The 26,588-nt window shown below is 37.5% G+C and overlaps 1 protein-coding gene across 3 annotated transcripts in view; it reads right to left on the bottom strand.

Moving 5' to 3' along the window:
- Positions 1 to 12,217: 12,217 nt before the first annotated feature.
- The window catches only part of UBE2D1 (ubiquitin conjugating enzyme E2 D1), a 34,632-nt gene continuing 20,261 nt past the window's right edge, over positions 12,218 to 26,588 (bottom strand). The window contains exons 2-7 of one of the 3 annotated variants that reach the window (XM_068548104.1): positions 20,207 to 20,270; positions 20,082 to 20,113; positions 17,932 to 18,009; positions 16,770 to 16,875; positions 13,808 to 13,901; positions 12,222 to 13,060 (exon numbers count right to left, since the gene is read on the bottom strand). In XM_068548104.1, coding sequence (XP_068404205.1) covers positions 13,015 to 13,060; positions 13,808 to 13,901; positions 16,770 to 16,875; positions 17,932 to 18,009; positions 20,082 to 20,113; positions 20,207 to 20,270 — 420 coding nt within the window. In that variant the 3' untranslated portion in view covers positions 12,222 to 13,014. Of the gene's footprint in view, positions 13,061 to 13,807; positions 13,902 to 16,769; positions 16,876 to 17,931; positions 18,010 to 20,081; positions 20,114 to 20,206; positions 20,271 to 26,588 lie in introns of those variants that run through there. The other 2 variants (XM_068548105.1, XM_068548106.1) reach the window with 2 other exon arrangements.

Below are 26,588 nucleotides of genomic sequence, written 5' to 3' on the forward strand. Positions count from 1 at the left end.
ATTTGAACTGTTTTTTTCAAGTGAGGAAGGGTGGAGGTGCTTTCCAGAAAAGGGAAACAGTATGTGCAAGTCGCAGATATGCATGAGGGCATAGTGTCCTTAAGAAGACAAAATATATATGAAAAGGCGTAGTATGAGACAAGTCTAAAGAGGTTGGTGGCATTAGGTTGTGAAGGGCTGTGTGTAATATGCTGAGGAGCTTGTTAGCAAAAGATGGACAAATAACTTTTTAGGCAGCTTAAACTCATTTTTAGAAAAACCTCTTTGGTAGGAGCACTGAGAGTGATGGAAGTGAGGAGACTGTAATGAAGGAGGTAAATTAGGTTATTGCTATGATCCAAGAAAGAGGTTGAGATTCTGAACTAAGATTCTGCCATGGCTCATATGCCAAAGGCATTTCTAAGTACAATCAGCAGGATTTCATTCACAGGTGGAAGCCAAGAATGATTCCGAGGATTCTAGTATGACAAATTATTCCAATTCCAATTCTACACTCTGCTAAATAAATAGCCCCAAACGCATGCTTTTATTACATCATTTTGTTGATTAAAAACTTACACTGATCTGGAACCTAGAAAAATGGTACAGATGAACCGGTTTGCAGGACAGAAATGGAGACACAGATGTAGAGAACAAACGTATGGACACCAAGGGGGGAAAGTGGCAGGGGGGTGGGGTGGTGGTGTGATGAATTGGGAGATTGGGATTGACATACATATACTAATATTTATAAAATAGGTAACTAACAAGAACCTGCTGTATAAAAAAAAATAGAATTCAAAAAAAAAAAAAAAACTTACACTGATTTCTTACAGGCCATCAAATCAAGGTTTCACATCTAATTAATCTGCCTTCTCCACCTAATCTTTTCTCTCATTAACTGCACACAGACCAAGGCCATTTTCACTTATTTTTACTTTATTATCTTTGGTTTCTCTTACTTGAATGAATGCCTTCCCCACTTAAATATGCCATTTAAAATCCTAAGTATCATCTGAGGCCCAGTTCATTCATTTATTTATTCAATAAATATTTGAGCTCTTGTGGGCCAGATACTGTGCTAGGTCCCAGGGAGTCAAAAATGATAAACACTAAGGATCTCATGGTTAGTGATACTGATAATACAGCATGGTAAGGGCACTTATAAAGATACACACTGGGGGTAGAGTGATGTCAGCACTATGGCTGAATAAGTTGACCCTTGCTTGTGCCCTGCCCCCAAGAAAAATTTGGCATCTATCCATGGACAGAAGTGCCTTTGTGAGAGCTGTGAGCATCTCTGCCAAGGGATCTGGGAGGAATCTTGCCCACCTGTGTGTTGGGTAATAGACATACAGAACGTGGTCCTGGTTCTGGCTGTGGCCCCTGCAGTGGCCCATGAACTGGCTCCAGCCCCTCACAGCCACAGCCCAGGAACTCCTGCAAAACACTGTCTTAGACAATCACTTATGGATGAAAGAGCCATTGTGGAAGTCCAGGTTTCCAGCAGAGAACTTCCAGGACAATGTTGAAGCAAAAAAACAAAAAACAAATACAAGTTTGGACACATTGGAGAAGGTAAAAGAAATAGTTTGACTTTACTGCATCAGCCCTCCCCCAAGACAGCACAGCTTAGGGCCAAGAGAGATCATCTGAGCCTGTGATATCTCTAACAAGGGAAAGTGAGAGTGTGTGCGTGACCACCTGGCCTCCCCAACTGTGGGGAACACAGAAAGGAGCTCATTTCTCTCTCAGCACATCCAGAATACTGAATCATGAACTTCAGGACTGGGGAGTGGGAAGAGGCTGGGGTAGAATTCTTGGAGGGCATTAATGGGACACGGCTCACAGTATGTTGTGGACTCCGTCAAGAAACCATAGCTGCTGGGGACACATCACCCATGGTCCCCCCAACTGGTCCACGAGCACCCCCAGTTCCTGGCACAACTCGTGCACACGCACATGCCCCCCTCGCACCCCCTCCTCTGTGTCCAGCACCCTGCGTGCATTTCTGACAACAGTAGTGATGAAACCAAGTGGGGCCCTGTGGGGCTCCCGGGCCCTGAGGCCTCTTTTTGTCCCTCATTTCTTGTAGGCAAGACTCCAGCCTCCGTGACCTTCCCTGAGTTCCAAAGGGCAGATTTGAACAGTTGCTAATCAAGGGAGGAGCAGCCAAGAGACCACCTGAGGCCAGATTAAAGGGACCAGAGAAGCTCCTCAAGATGAGGAGACCACCTGAGACCCTGCACACGCCCTAATCTTGTCAGCAAACCCACTCTTGGGAAGTACTGTTATAAAACTCTTCATCAAATCCTCCTGGGTTGGGACACATAGTTTTTCAAGGCAGGAGTCTGCTATGTCCCCCTTTGCCTGGCAAAGTAATAAAGCTACTCTTTTCTACTCCTCCAGAGTTCTCTCTCTGCGTTTCTAATAAGAACCTATTCGGCACCGGTGAACAGAGGCTGAGTTTTTGGCAACAATGAGAGCCGGTTTTGGCATATGGCTAGTGAGCACACACAGAAAGCCAGCCAGAATCTGCAGGCCAGAGAAAAATGCCAAACTTGAGCTTTAGCACCACCTTTGGGAAAACAAAAGGGAAGATATCAGCACTGGGAGAGATAGTTAAAGGATTGAAGAGGGCATTTTAGGCACCATGAACAGTTTGACCAAAGTCTGAGATTGAGAAGCACCACTCTCTACTGGAAGTGGAAGAAGTTGGGAGCCAATGGGAACTGCAGGAATTTTGGTGGGAGGCAGAGAGTGGAAAATGAGTCTGGAGACGCAAGCCATATCTGATCACGAGAGTCTTAAGGACTTAGTACTTTATTCTTCTGGTTGATGATTTAAACCAAGGAAATGAACCTGTGAACCATAGGACACATATATAAATCCGATAAAAATGAGCATCACTGATTGAAGTAGAAATATATGATTCACTTCTACTTCATTTTCTTTCCCAGCATCTCCATTTTCTTTCCCAGACTCCTCTGCAAAACCACTATTGAGGCTGTGGGGAAATATTAAACCTTTTTTTTTGGCCATGCCATGCGGGATCTTATTTCCCCCACAGGGATCAAACCCGCGCCCCCTGCGGTGGAAGCGCGGAGTCTTAACCACTGGACCTCCAGGGAAGTTCCTAAACATTCTAAATATTTTTGAATGATAACCCACAAGATCAAATTTCAGTTAGATGGAATACTTTGACATTTCTGAGGATGATTAATTTGAGGGCAGTCTGAGGGTAGGGAAAAAGATAGGAGGTTGTAGTAGCACTGCATTCAAAGAATGAAGAGGTTAGGGATATCTGTTTCCAGATAGGTGGTCCTACTGAAAATCAGAACTGGATGAAATATATCAAAGATCAGCTCCCACTATTTGCAGTCATTCTTCTCCTGGAGTACAGGCTAGAGCTGAGAATTTGGGCTTAGCACAGGCAGCAGGCCACTGCTGGGTCAGACAAACTAACAGAGCTTTCTGTGGTTGCACAGTGCTAGAGTGACAAAACTGGAAACTTAAAGGACCTCAACATGCAACTTGTTTTCTCAAGATATGTACCAGAATCTTAAGCTATATTGGTAAAGAAGCTACAGAACTAAACTTTTGAAAACATGGTATAATTTTCTGCAGTCTTGTAGCATTGTTAAGACAAAGGCCTGCCAGAGGACAGGGTCCCCAAAGAACACAGTAAGACTGAAGTGGAGAACTGACACTAATGATCTACAGTCCCCCTTTTACCTGGGGCACTTGATTTGGATGGGGTGTAAGGCTGAGAATTCAGGCTTGATCTCTGACAGAGAGCGGCTATTCATGACAGAAAAAATAGTAGTACTTGTGGTGGTTGCACAGATCAGAAGTGACAAAATGGTGGATTTGAAAGACTTCAAACATATGGTTATTGCCCCCTCAGGATGTTTGCCAAATTCTGCAGCTCTAAGAAGAAAGAAGCTAAAACTGTGAATCAAAAATACCATTTAAAAGCAGAGTGGAATTTCCTGCAGTCTCTCTGGTCTGAGAAAACAAAGACAACCCTAGAGGGCTGTGTGCTATGAACAAGGGTAAACCAGACATAGATTGAAATCTGATGAAACTCCAACCAGCCTCAACTAAGCACAGACCCTGATTGCCTTAAGGTGATCATCTCTGCACACTATTTGTCTAGCAGAGGAGAGGGTGAGCCCTCTCTTGTGGAAGAGAACATCATCTAGAGACTACAGTTTTTTGTTTTTTTTCTTTTTTTTTTTTGGCTGCATTGGGTCTTTGTTGCTGCACGCGGGCTTTCTCTAGTTGTGGTGAGCGGGAGCTACTCATTGTGGCGGTGCATAGGCTTCTCATTGCGGGGGCTTCTCATCGCGGTGGCTTCTCTTGTTGCAGAGCACGGGCTCTAGGCGCACGGGCTTCAGTAGTTGCAGCACATGGGCTCAGTAGTTGTGGCTCACGGGCTGTAGAGCGCAGGCTCAGTAGTTGTGGCACATGGGCTTATTTGCTCCGTGGCATGTGGGATCTTCCTGGACCAGGGCTTGAACCCGTGTCCCCTGCATTGGCAGGCGGATTCTTAACCACTGCGCCACCGGGGAAGTCCAAGAGACTCTACACTTTTTATACACAATGTCCAGCTTTCAATAAAAGTGTAAAAGCACACACACAGGTGATTCAGTTCCTTGAAGTTAACAAAGGCTTTAAAATAACCGTGATGAAGTACTTCAAAAAATAGAAAAAAAACAGAGAAAATAAACAATTTTGGAACATAATAGAAAACTAAAATATGTAAAAAAACATCAAATGATAGTTCTAGAACTGAGAAAGACAATCTGAAATTAACTACAGTATCTGAAATTGAGGGGATGGGTTTAAGAGCAGATTGAACATGCAGAAGACAGGATTAGTGAACTGGAAAAAGATGAATACAAAATTTCCAAACAGAAGCACAGAGGAGAAAAGAAAAAGAAAAACACAGAAAATAGGTTAGGAAACAGGTCTAATACATTTTATACTGGAGTCCTAAAGGGGAAAAATAGAATGGGGCAGAGGCAATATTTGATGAAACAAGGGCTGAGATTTTCCAAAACTCATGAAAATGTATCAGCCTACAGATCAAGAAGCTCTGTGAACCTCAAGCAGGATATAGACAAAGAAAATTATACCTTGTAACATCATAGTAAAAGTATTAAAATTTAAAAATAAAAGTATATAATCTTAAAAGTAGAGAAAATAGACACTTTTTAAAGATGCAACAATAAAAAACAGGTGATTTCTCAACAGAATTGTGGAATCCAAAGACAATGGAATGATATCTTTAAAGTGCTGAAAGAAAATAAGCTAACTTCTATTCCCAGAGAAAATATCCTATACAGATGATAGCAAGATAAAAACATTTCAAGAAAAAAAAAAGTATTTGTCACCAGAAGACTTGCACTAAAAGAAATACTAAATGAAGTTCTTTAGTCAGAAGGCAAATGATCTCAGATAGAAACATGAAAATTCAAGAAGCAATGAAGACCACTGGAAAAGTATATATGGAGGTCAGTATACTAGCAATAACATACAAAATAAGAATATTAATGTCTTGTGGAATTCAACATACATGTAGAATCAAACTTCATAATGATAATGCAAAAAGTGGGAAAGGAGTAACAAGGCCCAAATAGTTTAAGGTTCTTACATTACTGGGAAAATGGTATAAGTAATAATTCATATTAAACTTAATAAGACAGATGGATCTTTTAATTCAGGGTAATCACACACCTAAAAAAATAAAAGGATGTGGAACTAACAAGTTATTTTTTAAAATAAATTTATTTGTTTATTTTTGGCTGCGTTGGATCTTTGTTGCTGTGCACGGGCTTTCTCCAGTTGTGGTGAGTGGGGGGCTACTCTTCGTTGCGGTGCGCGGGCTTCTCATTACGGTGCCTTCTCCTTGTTTCCGAGCACGGGCTCTAGGCTCACGAGCTTAGTTGCTCTCTCCCACGTGGGATCTTCCCGGACCAGGGCTCGAACCCATGTCCCCTGCATTGGCAGGCGGATTCTTAACCACTGCGCCACCAAGGAAGTTCCCTAACAAGTTATTAGAGGGAAAAAATGGGACTATTATAAAAATTGATTAATCCAAAAGAGGGCAAGAAAGGAGGAAAAAATAAAACATGGTTTAAAAAAAATCAGCACAGGAACTCCCTGGCAATCCAGTGGTTAGGACACGGCGCTTTCACTGTTGTGGCCCGGGTTCAATCCCTGGTCAGGGAACTAAGATATCTCAAGCCATGCAGCGTGGCCAAGTAAATAAATAAATAAATCAGGAACGTAGTAGGTAGAAACCCAACCAACATCAGTAATTCCATTAAATGCAAAGGACTAAATACTCCAATTAAAATACTAAAATTGTCATATTGGATAAAAACCAAATCAAATAAAACCAAATAATGGTTTTATTAAACTCACTATAATGAGTACAGGAGACATTTTTAAAAAGACACAGAAAGGTCCAAAGTTAAAGAACAGAGAGAGATATACACTGCAAATACTAGCCAAAAAGAAAGCTATATTAATATTAAAGTAGACTTTAAGCCAAAAGCATTATTAGAGATAAATAAAGACATTTCTTAATGAGAAAGGGATCATTCTGCCAGTAAAACATCACGATTTCATGAGTGTATTGTGCGTGTGTGTGTGTATTCAATAATATGACTTCAAAATCTTTACAGCAAATATAAACTAATAAATAGACAATTTCACAATCCTAAACGGGAAACTTGCACACATCACCCATTATGGCTGTGAGAAAAAGCAAATATTGTGAGCACAATTAACAAACTTGATCGAATTGGCACATATATAAACTCTGTACCTAGTAACAGGTTCGTATTATATTCAAACACAAATGGACCATTTATCAAAATTTACCACATTCTGGGTCTGAAAGCAAGGTTTAAAAAATAAGGTACCAAGGGATAACTCCAATGAAAAATGTACAAGACCTCTGCACAACCAACTACAAAACAGTCAGAAATTAAAGACAGCCTAAGTACACTGAGTGATCTATATATTCATGGAAGATTCAGTAAGATGTGATGGTGACCCCAAATTCCTTCTCATGCAGAAGTGGGAGTCTATGTTCCCTTCCCTTGAATTTGAGAGGGTTTGTTACTGCTTCACACAAGAAGTGACACTATGTGACTTCAAAAGCTAGATCATAAAAGGTCATAGGACTTTCTCCTCCTTCTCTTGATAGACCTGCTCTCCAGATGCTGCCTCTTGGCACTGAGCTGCTATGTTGTGAGAAGTTCAAGCCACACAGAAAGGCTTTTATTTATTTATTTATTTATTTATTTATTTATTTATTTATTATATATTTTTGGCTGCATTGGGTCTTCGTTGCTGTGCACGGGCTTTCTCTAGTTGCAGAGAGCGGGGGCTACTCTTCATTGCGGTGCACAGGCTTCTCGTTGCAGTGGCTTCTCTTGTTGCAGAGGACGGGCTCTAGGCACGCGGGCTTCAGTAGTCGTGGCACGCGGGCTCAGCAGTTGTGGCTTGTGGGCTCTAGAACGCAAGCTCAGTAGTTGTGGCGCAGGGGCTTAGTTGCTCCGTGGCATGCGGGATCTTCCCGGACCAGGGATCGAACCCGTGTCCCCTGCATTGGCAGGCAGACTCTTAACCACTGCGCCACCAGGGAAGTCCTAGGAAGGCTTTTAATAAGTGCTCTAGTAGACAGTGCTCATCCAGGTGCCAACATCTCAGAAGCCTCCCAATGATTTCCACCTCCAGCCATTTGAATCACCTGAGCTGAGGCCCTAAGTACATGGAATAGACAAGCCCTCCCTACTGTGCCCCATTCCAATTCCTGACCCAACAGAATTTATGAGCAAGAACTGTTCTTTTATACCACTTATTTGAGGGTGGTTTGTCATTCAGCAATAGATAACCAGGACAAAAATGCCAACTTTACCAAAACTGCCCTAGAGATCCAATAAAATCCCAATGAAAATCTCAGCAGAAGAAATGGAGAAGCTGATCCTAAAATGCATTTTGAATCACAAGGGATGTGAATAGTCAGAACAATATTGTAAAAGAACAAAGTTGGAAAATCCACACTTCTTGATTTCAAAAGTTACTATGCAGCTACAGTCATCAATGTAGTGTGGTGTTAGCATAAGACATATAGGTCATTAGAACAGAATTCAGAGTCCATAAAAAACCTCTAGGGTCAGTTGATTTTCGACAAGGGTACAGAGACCTTTTCAAGGGGAAAGAACAGGCTTTTCAATGAATAGTGCAGGTCTGATTTTTAGAAGGGCTTACCAGGTTGGCCTTCAGCTGGCATCAAGGAATATGGCTTTTAAAGCTTTCCCTATGTGATATAAGGTTCTATCTGCTATGCTAGCCTGACTAGACTTTTTAAATAAACAATGTGATTTCAGTGAACACCTGCTTACCTTCTGGGAGCCTGGAGTTTTGGTGGGCAAAGGGTGCCTACATGGTTTAGCCCCTATTAAAACCCCTGAACTTTGCATTTCAAACAGGCTTCCCTGGGCAGAAACACTGTGCCTGTGTTCCTGCATTTCACTGTTGGAGGGAGAGTGAGCTCTGTGTGGCCCCTTCAGAGAGAGCTTCATGATTTCCTTCATGATCTGTCTTTTCCCCCTACTGAGGGAGCTGTATATCTTTGCTGTGTCGCTATAATAAATCTTAGCTGTGAGTATGAACATATGCTTAGTCTGGTGAATTCTTCTATTGACACACTGAATGTGTGGGTGGTCACTGGACCACCTAAACCAGTGTATCAGGAGTGCTTACACAAGTGGTGTCACAACTGTTCCCCATAATATGTATATTAAGTTTACAATAAAATCTTACATGCAACTCATAGTGATCTTTTGCACTAAAAAGATTTTAAAAGCAAGCAAATGATATGAGGAAGCATAGCTCAGAACTTGTACATGTGCCATCATAATAAAAGCAACTTCCTCCTGGGGTAAGAAAGGCACATCCCTCCCTCTACAACAGTAGAACCTAAGAGAGCGCTAAGTTTTTTAAAAAATGTATCTTATTATACAAAAATGCCTCCAAATGCTAGAACTTTTAGGTGAATATTCCCTCTTCCTATTAGTTCAGTTCATTTACAATTTAAAACCACATTCTTACATATATAACAGGATAATGAGAGCAGAAATTTAAATGTAACATGATACAAATAAGTGGTAAAACACTATTAGGTTATCACCAATACACTATTGTGTTACAAATTATTTCTATTTCCCAAAACGTCAGCTGTCCACAAATTTTCAGTTATCACTACTACTGAAAAAACTCCTAGGAGTTTGCAGATGTAAGTACAAAAAAATTTTTTTTAGAAATGACTAGTTATCTATACAGATGAATTTTTACAAGTGAAATTAGATGAATCTCTACCTGCTGCCCTGTTTGTACAACACAACTGTCGGAATAGTCAAAGAGAAGCACTGTAAAAAATCAGAACTTTCACAAATAATCTGAATTACATTTTAGGGCTATTAAACTGCAATTAAACTTCTGCTTTAAAGAAAATTTTCGGCAGTCATAGTTTACATTGATAGAGTGCTAGAAGTATACTTTTAAAATTCATGTTTGTTATTTTATTAATAATCACAAAAGATTTAAACTAAAAAGATAAGTGCTGTATCTTAACAGACCAAAGTCAACTAAAAAGATAAGTGCTGTATCTTAACAGACCAAAGTCAACAATTTGAATACACTGAAGCTATATGGCCGTGGCTAGAGTATTAATCACATTTTCCATGGCTAGTCCTAATAAAAATGAGTAACAGGACCAATGATTCTACTGCAGAACTCAAATTTTAAAACATTGGACTGGACTGGACTCTGAATCCAGTTCAAATTGACTACCAACAAATAGACAGGATATAAATAGCTTCACCAAGAATCTCTCTTAATCCGAGAGGAAAATTCATTTCCCCAATCTTTCCACCTTAAAAATACATAACTCTTAGAGAGCAGGATTCTGTGAAACATCAATGACCGGAATCATGTACAAAGAAGATAAACATATCATTGTGATAAAATAATGAGAAATGAAAAACTACATGTGGTATTGTTTTTATCATTAAGTTTAAAAAAAGGTTACTCTTATTTATTTTGTGCTGCATTTGGTCTTCGTTGCTGCGCACGGACTTTCTCTAGTTGCGGCGAGCAGGGGCTACTCTTCATTGCGGTGCACGGGCTTCTCATTGTGGTGGCTTCTCTTGTTGCGGAGCACGGGCTCTAGGCGCACAGGCTTCAGTAGTTGTAGCACGTGGGCTCAGTAGTTGTGGCTCGTGGGCTCTAGAGCGCAGGCTCAGTACTTGTGGTGCACGGGCTTAGCTGCTCCGCGGCATGTGGGATCTTCCCGGACCAGGGCTTGAACCCGTGTCCCCAGCAATGGCAGGCGGATTCTTAACCACTGCACCACCAGGGAAGCCCCAAAAGTTACTCTTATGAATATTAACTCTTAGGGTTGCCCTGGTGCTCTGTGTTTGTGTTTCTCACCTAATACCCTTTGATCCTTTGAAATTGCTTAATTGACAAAGTAAATTTAAAATTTTCCCTAACAGAGTTTCATGGAGGGGTGGGGGTATAACGTAAAGCAAAAATGAATAATTGTATATGATTTACATATGCATGTGTAAAGCTTGTTCAGGAATTAGAGATAGTTGGGGGGATGAGGGTGAGGTTACCCCTTACAGCCTGTATCATGGATTTATTGTATGTGGCAGTTACGAGTGTTCAGAATCCAAGACTTCAAGAGGTAGGACCGTAAAACTCCAAAAGACTATCCATTTTCCTCACTCCCAGGAGGTCCTTAAATTAATGGTTGATCTACGGAGGAAGGTCCTTGGCTTTGGATTTACAGTTAGGTAACTGATGTAACCTTTGTTAGAATTAAACAAAACAACAAACCCAAAATACTGATCTGGCTGATCATTATGCCATTGCTGAACTTCTAAGATTTTTTAATTAATTATGAGAACTTGTGCTCACTCAAGAGAGTGGTTGTACAATTCAGATGTAAGCAAAGGCAAACAGAGTTAGAGTGTTAGGTAAGTTTCAAAACTTTAATATAGAAAAAAAAAAGACATTTCCAAAAATAAATGCCACACAAAAGTTTTTAAAAAAGTGAAAGATATTCAAGAAACAAAACCCTTTATTATCAAAATATACTAAATATTTAAATCTAATGATGTTGAGTGTTCAAATTCTGGGCCAATGTAGCTTATAATAACATAGTAGTATTCTTCATGATATGGCTGTTTCAAGACATCACTTAATATAGTTACTTTTTAAACCTATATTTTCTTAAACATCCATCTCACAATTCATTTAATTATTTTACATTCATTTATAAAAACACATTTTTTAACAATGGGTTATTTTGTGCTTTAATAATAATGAACCATGGTAAAATACTTAAGTGATTTACATTCTTTGCTAATGACTACACCCATAACAGATTTTTGCACACTTAAACAGCTACTGAAATAATCAGAAGAGCTACAACTCTTCTTTAAAATGACACTCAAGTTTGGTAAGCATGCTAATAATTAGAGACATTTTTTTTCCAAGTTAAAACATTAGAACTTTCTAGCTTTCTTTAAAATCTGCAAAGATAACCTGCTCATTTAAATCATTTTAACTGACAATTTATAAAACAGAGGGAAAGTGTCATTTTAGAATTTTCTGTATAACTTCTACGGTAAAAAATGGATGTCCTCTTTCAAACTGTGATGGCACTAAAATTCTGTTTTAGAAATTCTAGATTTTAAAATGTTAAGAAATACAACGTCAGTTATATCTAGAGGGGCATTTTAATGAATTAACCTAATTATTCTTCAGGTCTATAAAGACTTTTCTTCAATGTAGGTGACACTGTCTTACATTCATCTCAGTACCTCAGAAAATAATTCATTTTAGATGTGATCCAAGACAAATGCCAACATATCCTAAATTCTCTTCAATAACAAGGGACCAGTGTATATCATCCTCTAGATTGACAATTTAGTAAACAGATATCAATAGAAACCTAAAGCAATAAAATTTATATAATTAATGGTGATTAGTGCCAAATACAACAGACTTCATCCTTACAATTTGGAATTAATTTCCATGTAAAATTTTATATAGAGTATTGATCCTTACTTATAAAGTAATTTTTTATCTTTTTAAGTAATCAAGACAAATATTAGAAAAAGCATTTTATTTAAATGGAAAAAGCTACATTAAGATCTGTAAAAGGTGTCAATATAATATTGCCTATACAGAAAAAAATTCAGATGTGAATAGCAACAAATAAAAGTTACACGTCTTCCTATTTAGCAGTGCAATTAATTCACATTGTAATAAAGTTAAGTCAAGTATAACAAAATCAAAACAAGTGTTTCTCCATAATCAGTATACTGAGAATTACAGTGTAAAGATCATTTCAGGTTTAAGAAATCTGCAATCAATCTACAGAATACCCTAAGACAAGGGAGACGGACAGTTAATTCATTTCATTATCAGCTGTTGGGTTTTTTCAATACTGTTCACAGGAAAAAAGTAACGAGTTGACATACATGTAAATAGAATATATTTAGTCTATACAGTAAAAAAATACAAATTATAAAGTGAGCTAACAAAGAATGAAATCTGAATACAGATTTATATAACTGACGACATCTTAGACAACACATACAGTATTTTTCATGTAAAAACATCTAGTTTCAGCAAAAAATAATTTGGTTGCTTTTCAGATGCATTGTAGATCTTGTAAGCTGAAGATGCAGATGTCCAAGTATCTTAAAAACCATAATAAATGTCTTTCTCAATGCATACAAAATGATAAATGCTCTCATCACAGTCTCAAGAATATTTTTGGAAGTTTGTTTTGTCTTGCTTCAGAAATACATTTAAAATGGGTAAAAATCAAAGGATTTCATGGTACAATGAAACAGTAAACAGTGCTCGATTTACTGCTAATGTTGAAAAAAACCTAGATTTTACAGTACTCTGGTATATATGAAATTTTTTTTGATTTTACATTGCATATTTCTGAGTCCATTCTCTTGCGTGTCTGTTGTATCTGTAGACATACAAAAGGGATATAGTAAAACATACAAATTAAATCTTTTAGAAGATCTGTCTATGTAAAACTGTATACCTTTTTTATGCTTAACTGCAATAATCATACATATACCAATTATCGGGTCAATGTGACTTAGGTTCATGCATAAATAAAACAGAAAACATGAGCGATTTTTTAAACTAATGGATCTCTTTACAACCTATATGAAAACATACCTAAGTTATACACAACGAAATAAAGAAATCAATTTCTAATACAAATCTGTAAATGCCAACCCTGAATGGTCATTATCTGTAAAATGCAAATGAATCAATGGTGCCAGCAAGATGTAGCACCTTGAAAATCAGGTCAGTTTAGGGGTAGTTAAGGATAACTTTTCCTGGGAGAAGGTAAGGAATATGATATTCAGTAATTTCCAATTATCAACTTTTTAAATTTTAAATTTACTACTTAGAATTACAGATAGTTTGATAGTTACTATCAAAAAACATGCATACTATGTAAATGCAGAACAAGTACTATTAAATAGTAAAGGATGAAACAACAAGTGGGAAGGGATGAGATTTTTTGTAAAAGGAGTAACAGAATTTAAAAAGAAAGGTTTACTCCACTGGAAAGATAAACAAACTTAACATAAACACAATAAGCATAACTAAATGTACTTCAATACATTGATAATACTTATGTTTTGGCAGACTACATAGAAATGCACCCAAATAGAAACTAATATAAGCAAACACTTACTTTTCTTTGTCTGATTTATAGATTTGTGCAATATCTGGTACTAAGGGGTCATCTGGATTAGGGTCACAAAGCAGAGAACATATGGACAATAAAACTAGATTTAAAAGAGAACATCATATTAAGTAATGAGCTTTCTACTCTATATGAATTACACATGTGAAAATAATTTTACTGAATAGACAATAAACTTATAAAGAAAAAACAAAATGAACACATTAAATTACATTTGAGATTAATTTTGGTTGGCAGCAAATATCTTTAATTTTTTAAATTACAAAATTACCATACAGTGTATATAATACAAAATTATTATCACTTTTGCAATTTTAAATTCTATTTGAATTTCTATTTATTTTAAAAATGTGAATCTCCAAAGTAGCTATTAACTTTTAAACTCAAGAGTTCTCTACAAAAATATTTTTTAGGTAACACACATATACCCCAGATGGTACATAGTTGGAAAAATATTAGAATAGCATCCTAACTTTAGATGTTTCTTAGAGATACTTTTTTACTTTAATAAGAAAACTGTCCACTTTTTTTTTTTTTTTTTGTCCACTTTTTATTCTACTTTAATGCAGAAAATCTGTGTCCTAAACAGTTCAAGGTAAAGCAATCAAATTACAGTTAACAGTTCAAACTGCTTTGGGAGATGGAGCTCATGGACTGTTTTACTTGGGCTTAGAGCTAAAGAAGGAAGATTTGTAAGATTATTTTCAATGAATTTTTTTTATTCCATGTACATTATTTGTAGCAAATGCATTTAAAAATAATAGGCACAGCTATCATTACATAACTTGTATATTTTTAAATATAAACGAAAATTGATAAATTATAGTAGTTGTTTCTTGCATGTTGTATCAAAATACTAATGCAAATAGCTACACTTAAAAAAACAAACAACTAAGTATCTGAAAAAGAAGGGAACAAGGACACTGGTTCCTCATTTGTCTGCTTCCATGCCACCACTTCTGAGGGGATACGTGGAATCTTTGGAACAACATTCCATCTTCACCTTCCTCTACTATGTTCCTTTATCTTTTCCTACTCTTACAAATCCAAAGGTGAATTTATAAGGAAGGCAGAGTTGATTCTTAAATGACTTGGAAAGGGGGTGCTACGGGCTAACAAAAACTAATATTTAATTCATCTTTTTAATCTTTCATCTGCCCAATGGAATTTCAAGCCTGTATATTAAACCAACTGGGGAAGTTATCTGGGCTCACACCTCCAGAAAGTTTCCAAACTAAACTCATGATAAAAAGCAAAATAAGACATTTAAAATATTAAAAAGTGAAAAATGTACAAATAAAGAAAATATAAGCTACTTTATAAAATAGGCAAGAGGGAAGTTCCTCATCTCCCCACTCCTGCTGCCAAGAGCCCTGTGTCCTGATTTCACTATTATGCACACAAATCAAATGTTTTCAGATAAGGAAAAAGATAACAATATATAACATTCATTTGAATGCTTACTATGTGCTAGTTGCATAGTAACCATATGTGGTAATACTATTATAATCCCCATTTGACATATGAGGAAACTGAGGCTGTTTGAAACTGTTCTTAAAGGACAGTTTCTAGAAGCTAACAAAACTATTTTTTATAAAAAGCTACCAATGGCAGAAGGTAAGTGTTCAACATCTGGCAGTCTGCGCTCTCTAAGTATTTAGCTGCATGTGCTAAATGAATTTCATTTTGTGATCCTATTCCAGGAAAGAGAATATTAATTTGAAAAACCCTATGACACAGTATCTTTCCTATATCTAGTGTGTAACAGTTATATTATGTGAAAGATTTTTAAAAGGACACTAGAATCTACGTGAACATTTTATAGGGATATGTTAGATCAGAAAATTTGCCATTCATGAATAACTAACTGATCTGAAGGGCTGTTACTTATCTAATACTTGAAATAATCATGGCTATGGACACTGCTTCCTCTAAACCTTATCAATTTTTAAAACAAGTTATATATTCAGGTAGCATTTATTTAAAAAAAATTTTTTTAATAATCATGGATTCCTCCCCCAAATCCTTCAAGAGAAACAGTTTTCTTAAATTTTATAAAAAGGGGAAACTACCAAGTTACTTTCAGGGGTAGATGGCTCTAACTCAAAACAATAACTCAGGCTCTCTTCTGTTAGAGAAACAAGACAAAATTAAGAGGCTGGCAAAGCAAATAACATTAGCTAGTGAAACAAACGGCTTCAGATGCCCTATATACACATCTCATAATTTAGCAAAGAATAATGCTATGCAACTGTGAAAGTTGAGAATCTGCATGGATTATGTATCAGTCCTTACAATGATGCTACTGATTATCTGAAGTTTAGACTAACATGCTATATATATACTACATTATTCTAAAGTGTGAAATATGTCTTTCATTTTTTTTGGCCACACCATGCAGCTTGTGGGATCTTAGTTCCCCGACAAGGGATTGAAGCTGGGCCCTCGGCAGTGAAAGCATGGAGTCCTAACTACTGGACTGCCAGGGAATTCCTGTCTTTCATTTTAAATCATTTACTTTATCTGCCAATCTGACATTTCCTCTGAGATGAAGTAAAGGAGATGTAAAGCTTTACTCATCATGTCAATAAATAATTCCATTTAATGAATGGGACATCTGGTCCTAAAATCTTATTTTTACTTCTGTGTGTCTCTCTCTCTGTCCCTGTCTCTTTTTAAAGATAAAGCCCAAACTAAAGGGGTGAAATGTCAACAGTCTTATCCCCAAATTCCTAGTTCTAACATTTTAAATTTCTCTCATTTCATCATTTAGATCTGCCCATCAACCCCCCAAGCAAGAGTAATATAAAAGCTATGAAAGGAAAGCAAAAGCAAAGCAGAAGAAAACACAGTAGATTGGTTTTTTTAAACTTTGGTCCCTAAGATATTTCTGCTGTATTTTTCCTGTCTCACTGTTATCAACTGTTACAAATCTGATAAATGAAATTACCTTTTGATACAGTCAGAGCTGGTGACCATTGTGACCTCAGGATATCAAGACAAATACTTCCATTACTGTTTATGTTTGGATGGTAAATTTTTGTTGTGAAAGCAATCTAAACATAAAACAAAACAAAACAAAACAAAACTGTGACAATCCATGAACTATGAAAGCAAACAGAACCAATTTGCTCTAGGGTAAAATGTCCTCAATTTTATGTGATCTTAGAGGAGAAATGTATTCAACACAAACTGGATGAGCATCTACTTTATGTGCACGTAGCTTTAGCTACTGATAATGTGAAAGCAAAGTCAGTTTCCTGCTCTCCCCAACCCCAAGGAATTGAGGAGTATTTTGGAAAGTGTGATAAGTCTGTAATAGGTGGTATGACTGGTTGAGTAGCACCTGAAGTAATTAACCATGGCTTTCATCAACCCTCAAAGCAATCCTTTTCTTAATTTGATTATCAACTGACACCTGGATCTAGAAATAGGCTGCTGACCTTATTCCAGAGGAAAGCTGAGGGGCCCCAGCTTATTACCTGCCCTAACAAATCCACCAAGAATTCTAATCTTCCATGAGAGTTGTTACATCGTTTCATATGTAATGTTAATTAGGTGTTTTTAAAAATCTAAAGTAATTATTTCCTCAGTGACAGAATTTGTTAATGATTTTCTCCCTCATTGACACCCCCATCATTTGTTGGCTTCCTCTTTAGATCTAAGCTAAATTTAATAAGAATGTGTTTTAATCTTTCCTACACTAAATAAAAGGACTATGTCATATTTACTTTTGTATTCCCCAATGCAACAGAACATGGTAGGTGCTCAATAAATGTTTGTTGAACACTTAAAAACTGAGAAAGAAGGGTCAACCTAGGAAAGATAATCCCCTGAATGGAAGAGTCTAACTCTTGATCATAAAAACTTCCCAAACTACACATATCTAATGCAGAGGGAAAGACAGGTAGGAAAGCTAATTTCTAGCCTAACAGATACTGCCTTCTGTTTACAGACATAATATTTGAGTAAGAAAGCATATTTTAGATTCATTGGTTTTACAGAACAGTTTGAACATGCCAACCTACCCACGGTCTTTTCATGAAAATATCTCTGGATAGAGAGTAAAACCCCTGACACAGGAGTCACGTCAATCATAAAAATAAAAATACCTTTGGTGGTTTAAAAGGATAGTCTGTCGGAAAATGTACAGTGAGAAAGAAGACTCCACCTTGATATGCGCTATCAGGCTGAAATTACAAAATAATCTCATCAGTGTTTGATTACTATATTTATTATTAGTAACCCAAGATGATTCCCTCCAAATATACCAGTTTGAAAAAAATGCCATCATTTTGTCATAAGTTCAAATCATTTACCTTAAAAACAGGTTTCTCTTTGCAGGCATGAAGGCGGACTTTCCAACAATCATGCCAACATCATAGTTTAAAACAAACAAAAATAGGACATACACAGTGGAGTGGTGTGACTTGCCCAAACAAATCTGTTTATGAGTATAGACTGTTAAAGATCAGTAAACACACAAGACTGCTGTGAGAAAAGAATAATTTTCTGTAGCAGTAATCAGTATAAAAGAAAAGGGTTGGGGCTAGTGTTTTTCTTCTTAATTATAAAACTTAAGTTCTCATGGTCCTTTAAGGGGCAAGAATAGAGATGAACTGAAAGGACCAACTTATGAAAAGAAAAGGCTAAGTGACACTGTTACATAATTTAGAGCTCAAATCTTCACTTAGTAACAGTTTACAAAACAACGTGGGAAATGCAAAAAAGCCCCAAACAAAACTAGATAAATTCAGTTTCATAGAATTATCGAATTAGGAATCAAATTTACAAGAGGAATTTAAGCTTGGCCATATCTCTTTATAGCAATTAGGAAATACTTATAATGTTACAAGCAAGAAAAAAAAAGGATGATTAAAAAAAGGGAAAAGGGGGAAAAAGTAGCAAAAATATCTTAAATTCTATTTTCATTCATTTATATTTAATTAAAAGTATCATGTATATTAACATTTTGGTAATAATAGCAAGACTATCATTACTTCCTCCTTAAGTTTCTACATATACATTAGAGGACTGTACCGTATAATTATTCTTACTATACACGTAGTTTAATTCTAGTTCATCAAAAATTATAAGGAATGTAGAAAATGTAAGTTAATTACAATCAACAGATATGGTCTTCTTAGATGTTCAAATTATATTATTGAGCGGCATATTTACATTACTACAATAAAGAGGGTATGAGTAACATAACTGTAACCATTTGCTACATGTGATTCACCTGAGAAATATTTGTGATGGGCTATAATTCAAATGGTAAGGGTGAGACTTGATATTATTTTGAAGGTTCTTGGTAAGCAATGAAAATCAAATAACTAGATTCTCATTAAAAGTTGTTAAATAAATATGTTGCACTTCACCCTTTAAAAAACTAACTTAATAAAACAATTTAGTAATTTAAGACACTTGCTCAGGACTCCTGCTCTGAAAATTCAATAACTGTTGTATTTTTTAAAAGTTAAGCATGAGGCAACATGATTAAAAACTTTATGGCTTACTAGATAAAGATCTTTCAAGTGAGGGAGGAGAGAATGATGTTAACGGAAACATGTTACTAATGCAGTCTTTACCCAGAAAGTAGATTTGAGCTGTCAGTGCCCATTCTTATGCAATCAGATTTTTGCCCACAGAAAGAAAAGTCATAACTGCTTCTCACGTGTAGAAAGAAATATCTTAACAAAGGTAATAAGTATTAAGAGAAGCCAGTCATAGAATAGCAGGTAATTCTGAGTTCAGGACAATGCAACAAAAGAGGCAAATTCATGATGTGGCAACAATAGAGCCATTGCAATATTTTATCCGTTCCTCTCACACACAGGAACAGTGATGAAACTTATTGCAAATTGGTACTTGTTACTTGTAGGAATTCCATTACTGGGTTAATTAGACTTATTTCTAACCTACTAAAATGTTGATGTGAGAGTAATTACGCTTAGTTCTGAACAACTGACTTCCTGTGTTTAAAAAAAGATAAACATGCAGCCTGGTTGCAAATTGTGGGTGATTCATTATTATGCATAATGATCAAGGATTTGGCCAAGTATTGTAAATGTGTTCCCAGCAAGTATTTGCCATCAGGGCTCTAGAAAATCATCATAAATCCTTTACTCATATTTTGCTTTCTGAGTGATTCAGAGTACAAGAAAATTCAACCCTAGCCACAAACATCTGATCAAAGGTGAAATGCCAAGAATGAAGGATGGCTGAGGGGATTAATTTCACACAAATGAATCATACTTACGGGCCCCATAATAGTTGCTTGCCAGTGGAACACTGAAACAAACAAAGGAGTTTTGGAGTCATTAACAAGTGTTCAAACCTGTATTATTAATGGTAGCAAAATCCTAGCAAGAGAGCAAAGCTTACAGTCATCTCCCACAGGTCCAGCCGAACAGTGAGCAGGTGGGTCGCGCTGTAGATCACTCAATTCCTGAAGCAAGGCAAAAATACTTAAGGTTAATTATTTTCCAGTGAAACAAGCATAATAATCCATGAAGACACAAACTACTCATTTAAAAATCATTTTAGGCAGTTCTATTCACAATATGGACACATAAACTATACTCTGTCACTGATGGGTAGAAGAATATGGAATGAGGTATTAAATTCCTTCATGAGACAGCTCCAAACCCTGAAAAAATTAAATGGATTAAAAATTTTTTTTTCTTTAGCATCCCTAAGACAAACTATTTTTGAGTATCTATTATATGCAGGGTAACTTATGTAAATGCTAGGTGTATAATATATAAAAAACAGATCCTACTTCAACCAGTTTATAATCTAATTTGGGAGAGTGAAGGCTCACAGAGAGATGGATATTTAAGGAACAATATGAAGGTTAAATGGAAAGAAAGGAGAGCAGTTGGGCCATATTTTAAAGGCTAGCACATTGATTCATATGCTCTTTTCTGCTCTCAAGGAAGCAAAGGAAGGATCATGGAAATGGCACAGCTTTAGTTGGCCAGTCCTAGGCTGGCATTCCAATCCTACCATAACTAGCTCTATGACTTTGGGGAAATAATTTACCTTCAGTTGGGAAGGAAAAGATCACCACCAACTATGAAAGGTGTAAATTCAATATAAAAGACTATATATTAGAACTGAAGAACCTAATTTAGTTACAAAGATAAGGGAATGTCTTTGAGAAAGTGACATTTCAGCTGAAATCAAAAGGATGCGTGGGAGTCAGTTTTGGGAGAAATGAGTAACGTGAGGCAGAGTGGCATAAGATGAGGATGAAAGAGTAGGCAGAGTCCAGGCAGAAAACTGAGAACAATATACACCATATTAAGGATTGGGGGTTTTATACCAAGTGCATTGGGAGGGGTTTTAAGAAGTAGCATAATCTGATTTAAAAGATGGCTCTGACTGGTCTATGTATTGAATGGATCACAGATGGGAAAGAGGAGAAGCTACCAGATTAGTTATTACAGGCTATAACAGGGGCTTGGACTGGAGAAGCGGCAGATAAAAAAGAGGATGGATCTGGGATATTGTGAAAGGCCTACTTATAACAGGACTGACGATGAATTACATGTACAGAGGAAGGAGAAAGGTCACAAATATATATGTCGAAGACTAGCAGCAGCTAATATTTACTCGATGTTTTACCATCTTAATAATCCTGAGAGGTAGGTGTTATTATGCTTCCCATTTTACAAGTGAAGAATAAAGGTGACACGCTTCACTGTGTGCTCACAGAACTAGTATAGGGTGGAGCTGGTATTCAAACCCTGGCAGTGGGACTTCTAGCTTTTCAGCTTCTACAGGTGTAGATACCATTTACTGAGATGTGGGAATATACTAGAAGACATGTTGATTTGGAAAGCAGATACACTGAATCTGTGATCCTTGTGAAATCAAAGGAAAATTTATTCAACATACAGCCCTAGAGCTTAAAAGAGAATTAGACTAGAAATCAGAAAAATCACTGTATATACCTGTTATTTAAAAACTGTGGGAATGCTGTAAACATTTTCATGGAACACATGTAAACAAATACTGCACTCATCAAATCTAAGATGCCATCAATGGTAAATCACATCCTTATTTTATGTACTAATAATTAAGGAGAAACACTGTCAATTAATTTTAAGACACCAACAATTATAAGATATGTCCAGATTTTAGAAATGCTAAAATGAAAAAGATGTACACCTTAGAATCACTGCAATCAGTTCAGTGTCCTAATAGAGACAAACAAGGAATAGGGAAAGGCTTTCCTAAGAAAGTGATATATGAGCTAAGTAACCAAGCCAAGTGCAAACTCAAGTCTCCTTCCAAGTCTTCGGGTCTTTTCCAGTATACCTCAGTACTTTTTGTTTTTGTTGTTTTTTTCCCCACAGTTCCTGCTGTCCTTCTCTTCCTGACAAGAATTAACTAAACAGAGTTAGCAGCTTCTTTGGTCCTGGTATAGTTAAACAATAAAGAGGAAGATTTCAGTGATAGTGCTTAAAAAGCAAGGCTTTGAAGCTCAAGTCCAGGTGCCATCACTCATCTGCCTCATGATCTTGGGCAAAACTTTTTTTTTCCTCCTCTATAAGCCTCAGTTTTCTTTAATGCAAAGTGATATTATGACTTGCATCCACAGTTTCTATGACAAACAAGTAAAATGATACATATGAAGCATACAGCAGTCTCTGGCACATAGTAGGCATTCAAATAAATGTAAAGTTAATACAGGATTCCTAACAACCATCCAATTCTCCAGTAGTTGAATACAATTATTGAACCAGTTTAAATGATTGGGGGAGGAGCAGTTCCCAAGTCATAGCCCCATTTTATTTATTTATTTATTTTTGGCCTCACCAGGTGGCTTGTGGGGTCTTAGTTCCCCCACCAAGAATCGAACCTGGGCCCCCTGCAGTGGAAGCACAGAGTCCTAACCACTGGACCACCAGGGAATTCCCCATAGCCCCATTTTAGAATGACTGTGCTTTACTTAACTGTTTTCTAATTCGGTCTTTTAGGAAATTGCTTTTGAAAAGATTCATCATGTTGAGTTTTCTAAACATTAGTGTAAATGGGTAAATGGAACTTCTTGGGCCTTATTTTATTTTTATTTTTCTAAGAGATAATTTTTAAAAATTTTTATTTATTTATTTTGGCTGTGCTGGGTCTTCGTTGTGGCATATGGGCTTGTCTAGTTGTGGCGTGTGGACTTCTCTAGTTGCAGCATGCAGGCTTAGTCGTTGTATGTGGGATCTTAGTTCCCCGACCAGGAATCGAACCCGGGTCCCCTGCATTGGGAGCACGGAGTCTTAAGCACTGGACCACCAGGGAAGTCCCTCTTAGCCCTTACTTTAACTAGAAAGCTAGTTAATAAGAAAATGATAGTCTCCTATGAAACAGAAACAGAATCACAGACATAGAGAACAGATTGGTGGTTGCCAAGGGGGAGGGAGTTGGGGGAGGGGTGGAGTGAGAGGTTGGGGTTAGCAGATGTAAGCTTTTTTTTTAAAATTTATTTAATTAATTAATTTATTTTTGGCTGCATTGGGTCTTCGTTGCTGTGCGCAGGCTTTCTCTAGTTGCAGAGAGCGGGGGCTACTCTTCACTGCGGTGCGCGGGATTCTCATTGCAGTGGCTTCTCTTGTTGCGGAGCATGGGCTCTAGGCGCGCAGGCTTCGGTAGTTGTAGCGTGTGGGCTCAGTAGCTGTGGCTCACGGGCTCTAGAGCGCAGGCTCCGTAGTTGTGGCGCATGGGCTTAGTTGCTCCGCGGCACGTGGGATCTTCCCGGACCAGGGCTCAAACCCATGTCCCCTGCATTGGCAGGTGGATTCTTAACCACTGTGCCACCAGGGAAGCCCCAGATATAAGCTTTTATATATAGAATGGATAAACAACAAGGTCCTACTGTATAGCACAGAGAACTATATTCAGGATCCTATGATAAACCATAATGGAAAAGAATATATATATATAAGAATGTGTGTGTAGAGACTTCCCTGGTGGCACAGTGGTTGGGAATCCACCTGCCAGTGCAGGGCACATGGGTTCGATCCTTTGTCGGGGAGGATCCCACATGCCACGGAGAAACTAAGCCCGTGCACCACAACTACTGAGCCTGCGCTCTAGAGCCCATGAGCTACAACTACTGAGCCCACGTGCCGCAGCTACTGAAGCCCACGCGCCTAGAGCCCGTGCTCCGCCACAGGAGAGGCCACCGCAGTGAGAAGCCCACGCACAGCAATGAAGAGTAGCCCCCACTCGCCACAACTAGAGAAAGCCCGCGCGCAGCAATGAAGACCCAACACAGCCATAAATAAATAAATAAATAAATAAATTTATTTTTAAAAAATGTGTGTATATATCTATACGTATATATATGTATAACTGAATCACTTTGTTGTATAGCAGTAATTAACACAACATTGTAAATCAACTACACTTCAATTAAATATAATTTAAGAAAAAGAAAATAATCTCTAATTGTGGTTAAAAAACTGTAATGATTTGCATGTATATATTTTACGGAGTAACGTATATGTGAGTAAATCATACATAAATACATACAAATTTATTTTGTTTACTAATAAAAAAACCCAAAACCATGTTTTCCATGAAATAGCCCTGAATTGTGTTCAAATTTCAAATGTCAGACTGTTCTTTCAAATCCCTTCAAAATACTATAGAAAAATACTCATTATCATGTTCTTATATTTCTGTGCCCTGATTTTACCTCTTGATAGAAGTTAGACCTAAGGATGAGAAAGATAAAATCTAACAACTGAACTCCTGCAAAGGCTAGGTTCTTTTTTAAAAAATAATTAATTAATTTTATTATTATTATTTTTTTGGCTGTGTAGGTCTTAGCTGCGGTATGCAGGATCTTCGTTGCGGTATGCGAGATCTTTCGTTGTGGCATGCGGGGCTTCTCTCTAGTTTTCGCGTGTGGGTTTTCTCTCTCTAGCTGTGGTGCATGGGCTCCAGAGCATGTGGGCTCTGTAGTTTTGTGGCACACAGGCTCTCAAGTTGAGGCACACGGGCTCAGTAGTTGTGGCGCATGGGCTTAGTTGCCCCACTGCATGTGGGATCTTAGTTCCCCGACCAGGGATCGAACCCATGTTCCCTGCATTGGAAGGGGGATTCATTTTTTTTTTAAATTAATTAATTAATTAATTAATTTTTAAATTTTTGGCTGCACTGGGTCTTCGTTGCTGCGCAAGGGCTTTCTCTAGTTGCGGCAAGAGGGGGCTATTCTTTGTTGCGGTGTGCAGGCTTCTCATTGTCGTGGCTTCTCTTGTTGCAGAGCACGGGCTCTAGGAGCAGGGGCTTCAGTAGTTGTGGCATGCGGGCTCAGTAGTTGTGGCTCGTGGGCTCTAGAGCGCAGGCTCAGTAGTTGTGGCGCACAGGCTTAGCTGCTCCGCGGCATACGGGATCTCCCCGGACCTGGGCTCGAACCCATGTCCCCTGTATTGGCAGGCGGATTCTCAACCACTGTGCCACCAGGGAAGCCCGGAAGGTGGATTCTTTACCACTGGACCACCAGGGAAGTCCCAAGGCCAGGTTCTTTTTTTTTTTTTTCCTGAGGATTACAGTTGCCTTTACTTTGTCATTTATCACTTTCAATACTTTATTACTTGTTTTAGAGTGAACATACATTATATCATATATTATACATTATACATATACATCATAATCAGAATTTAAAAGCTTTGTGTTCATTTTTAAAAGGAAGGCAGGTGGGTAGAAAAAGTGAAGAGCTGGGAGCACAGAGCTGGACCTGCTAGGCTCCGTGCCTGGGCTCTGGGCAGTGAACTCACACAGCCTTTCTCCTTTTCTCAGGACCATGTTCTCTCTGTGAAGCCAAGGCCAGGTTCTTAAGTTGTCTATTTAAAGCTCACTTATAGGAAAGAGGCAGCTGATGGTACATCAAACATTCTTAATAGTCACATCAATCATTAAATTACTACTAATACTGACACAAGTGCTTTGGTGAGGAAACTTATGCATCCTAGACTTTTTTAGGAGGGTCTAAATTTCTAATGTTCTTTTTATCAAAATATGTGTCTGCTGCTATATTTAAGATGGATAACCAACAAGGACCTACTGTACAGCACAGGGAACTCTGCTCAATGTTATGTGGCAGCCTGCATGGCAGTTTGGTGGAGAAATGGATACATGTGTATGTATAGCTGAGTCACTTTGCTGTGTACCTGAAACTATCACAACACTGATAATCGCCAAACCTCAATATAAAATAAAAAGTAAAAAAAAATATGTCTGGAAATATGCCCTATTACACTGTTTGGAAATATGCAACTGAAACTATGGCGTGTATGCACAGACAGAATGACCAACAGAAAACAAAAGACACGATACACACCCTCCCCTGCCTACAAAAATAGAGACCTTAAGTTTGAAAAATGAAAAATTCTGAGTTGTGCTAAGGAGGTGAAAATATAAAACAAACAAAAACTATAACCAAACAAATCAAAACCCCACCTTTTTGCTCTTAGTCTATTCAGAAGCTAGTATACTTTTAGACAAACACAAGAAATCAAGGACCACTTATACTTCTCCCTTCTGATTTAGTTTACTCAAAGTTTTTCAGAAATCACCCAATTACCTGATTTATGCTTTCTCTACCATAACTGGCATTCTTATTTATCTACTTCTAGCATCACAGCCACAAATGGAGTACTAAAAATAATTTAATGATTCTTATGTTATTTCAAAAGGAAATGCTAGGATCAGTAATCTCTCCTTTGCTCTTCTCTCCACTCTTTAAGAATTAACACTCAAT

Source organism: Eschrichtius robustus, chromosome 7, assembly GCF_028021215.1.
Source record: "Eschrichtius robustus isolate mEscRob2 chromosome 7, mEscRob2.pri, whole genome shotgun sequence".
NCBI classification, from domain to species: Eukaryota; Metazoa; Chordata; class Mammalia; order Artiodactyla; family Eschrichtiidae; genus Eschrichtius; species Eschrichtius robustus.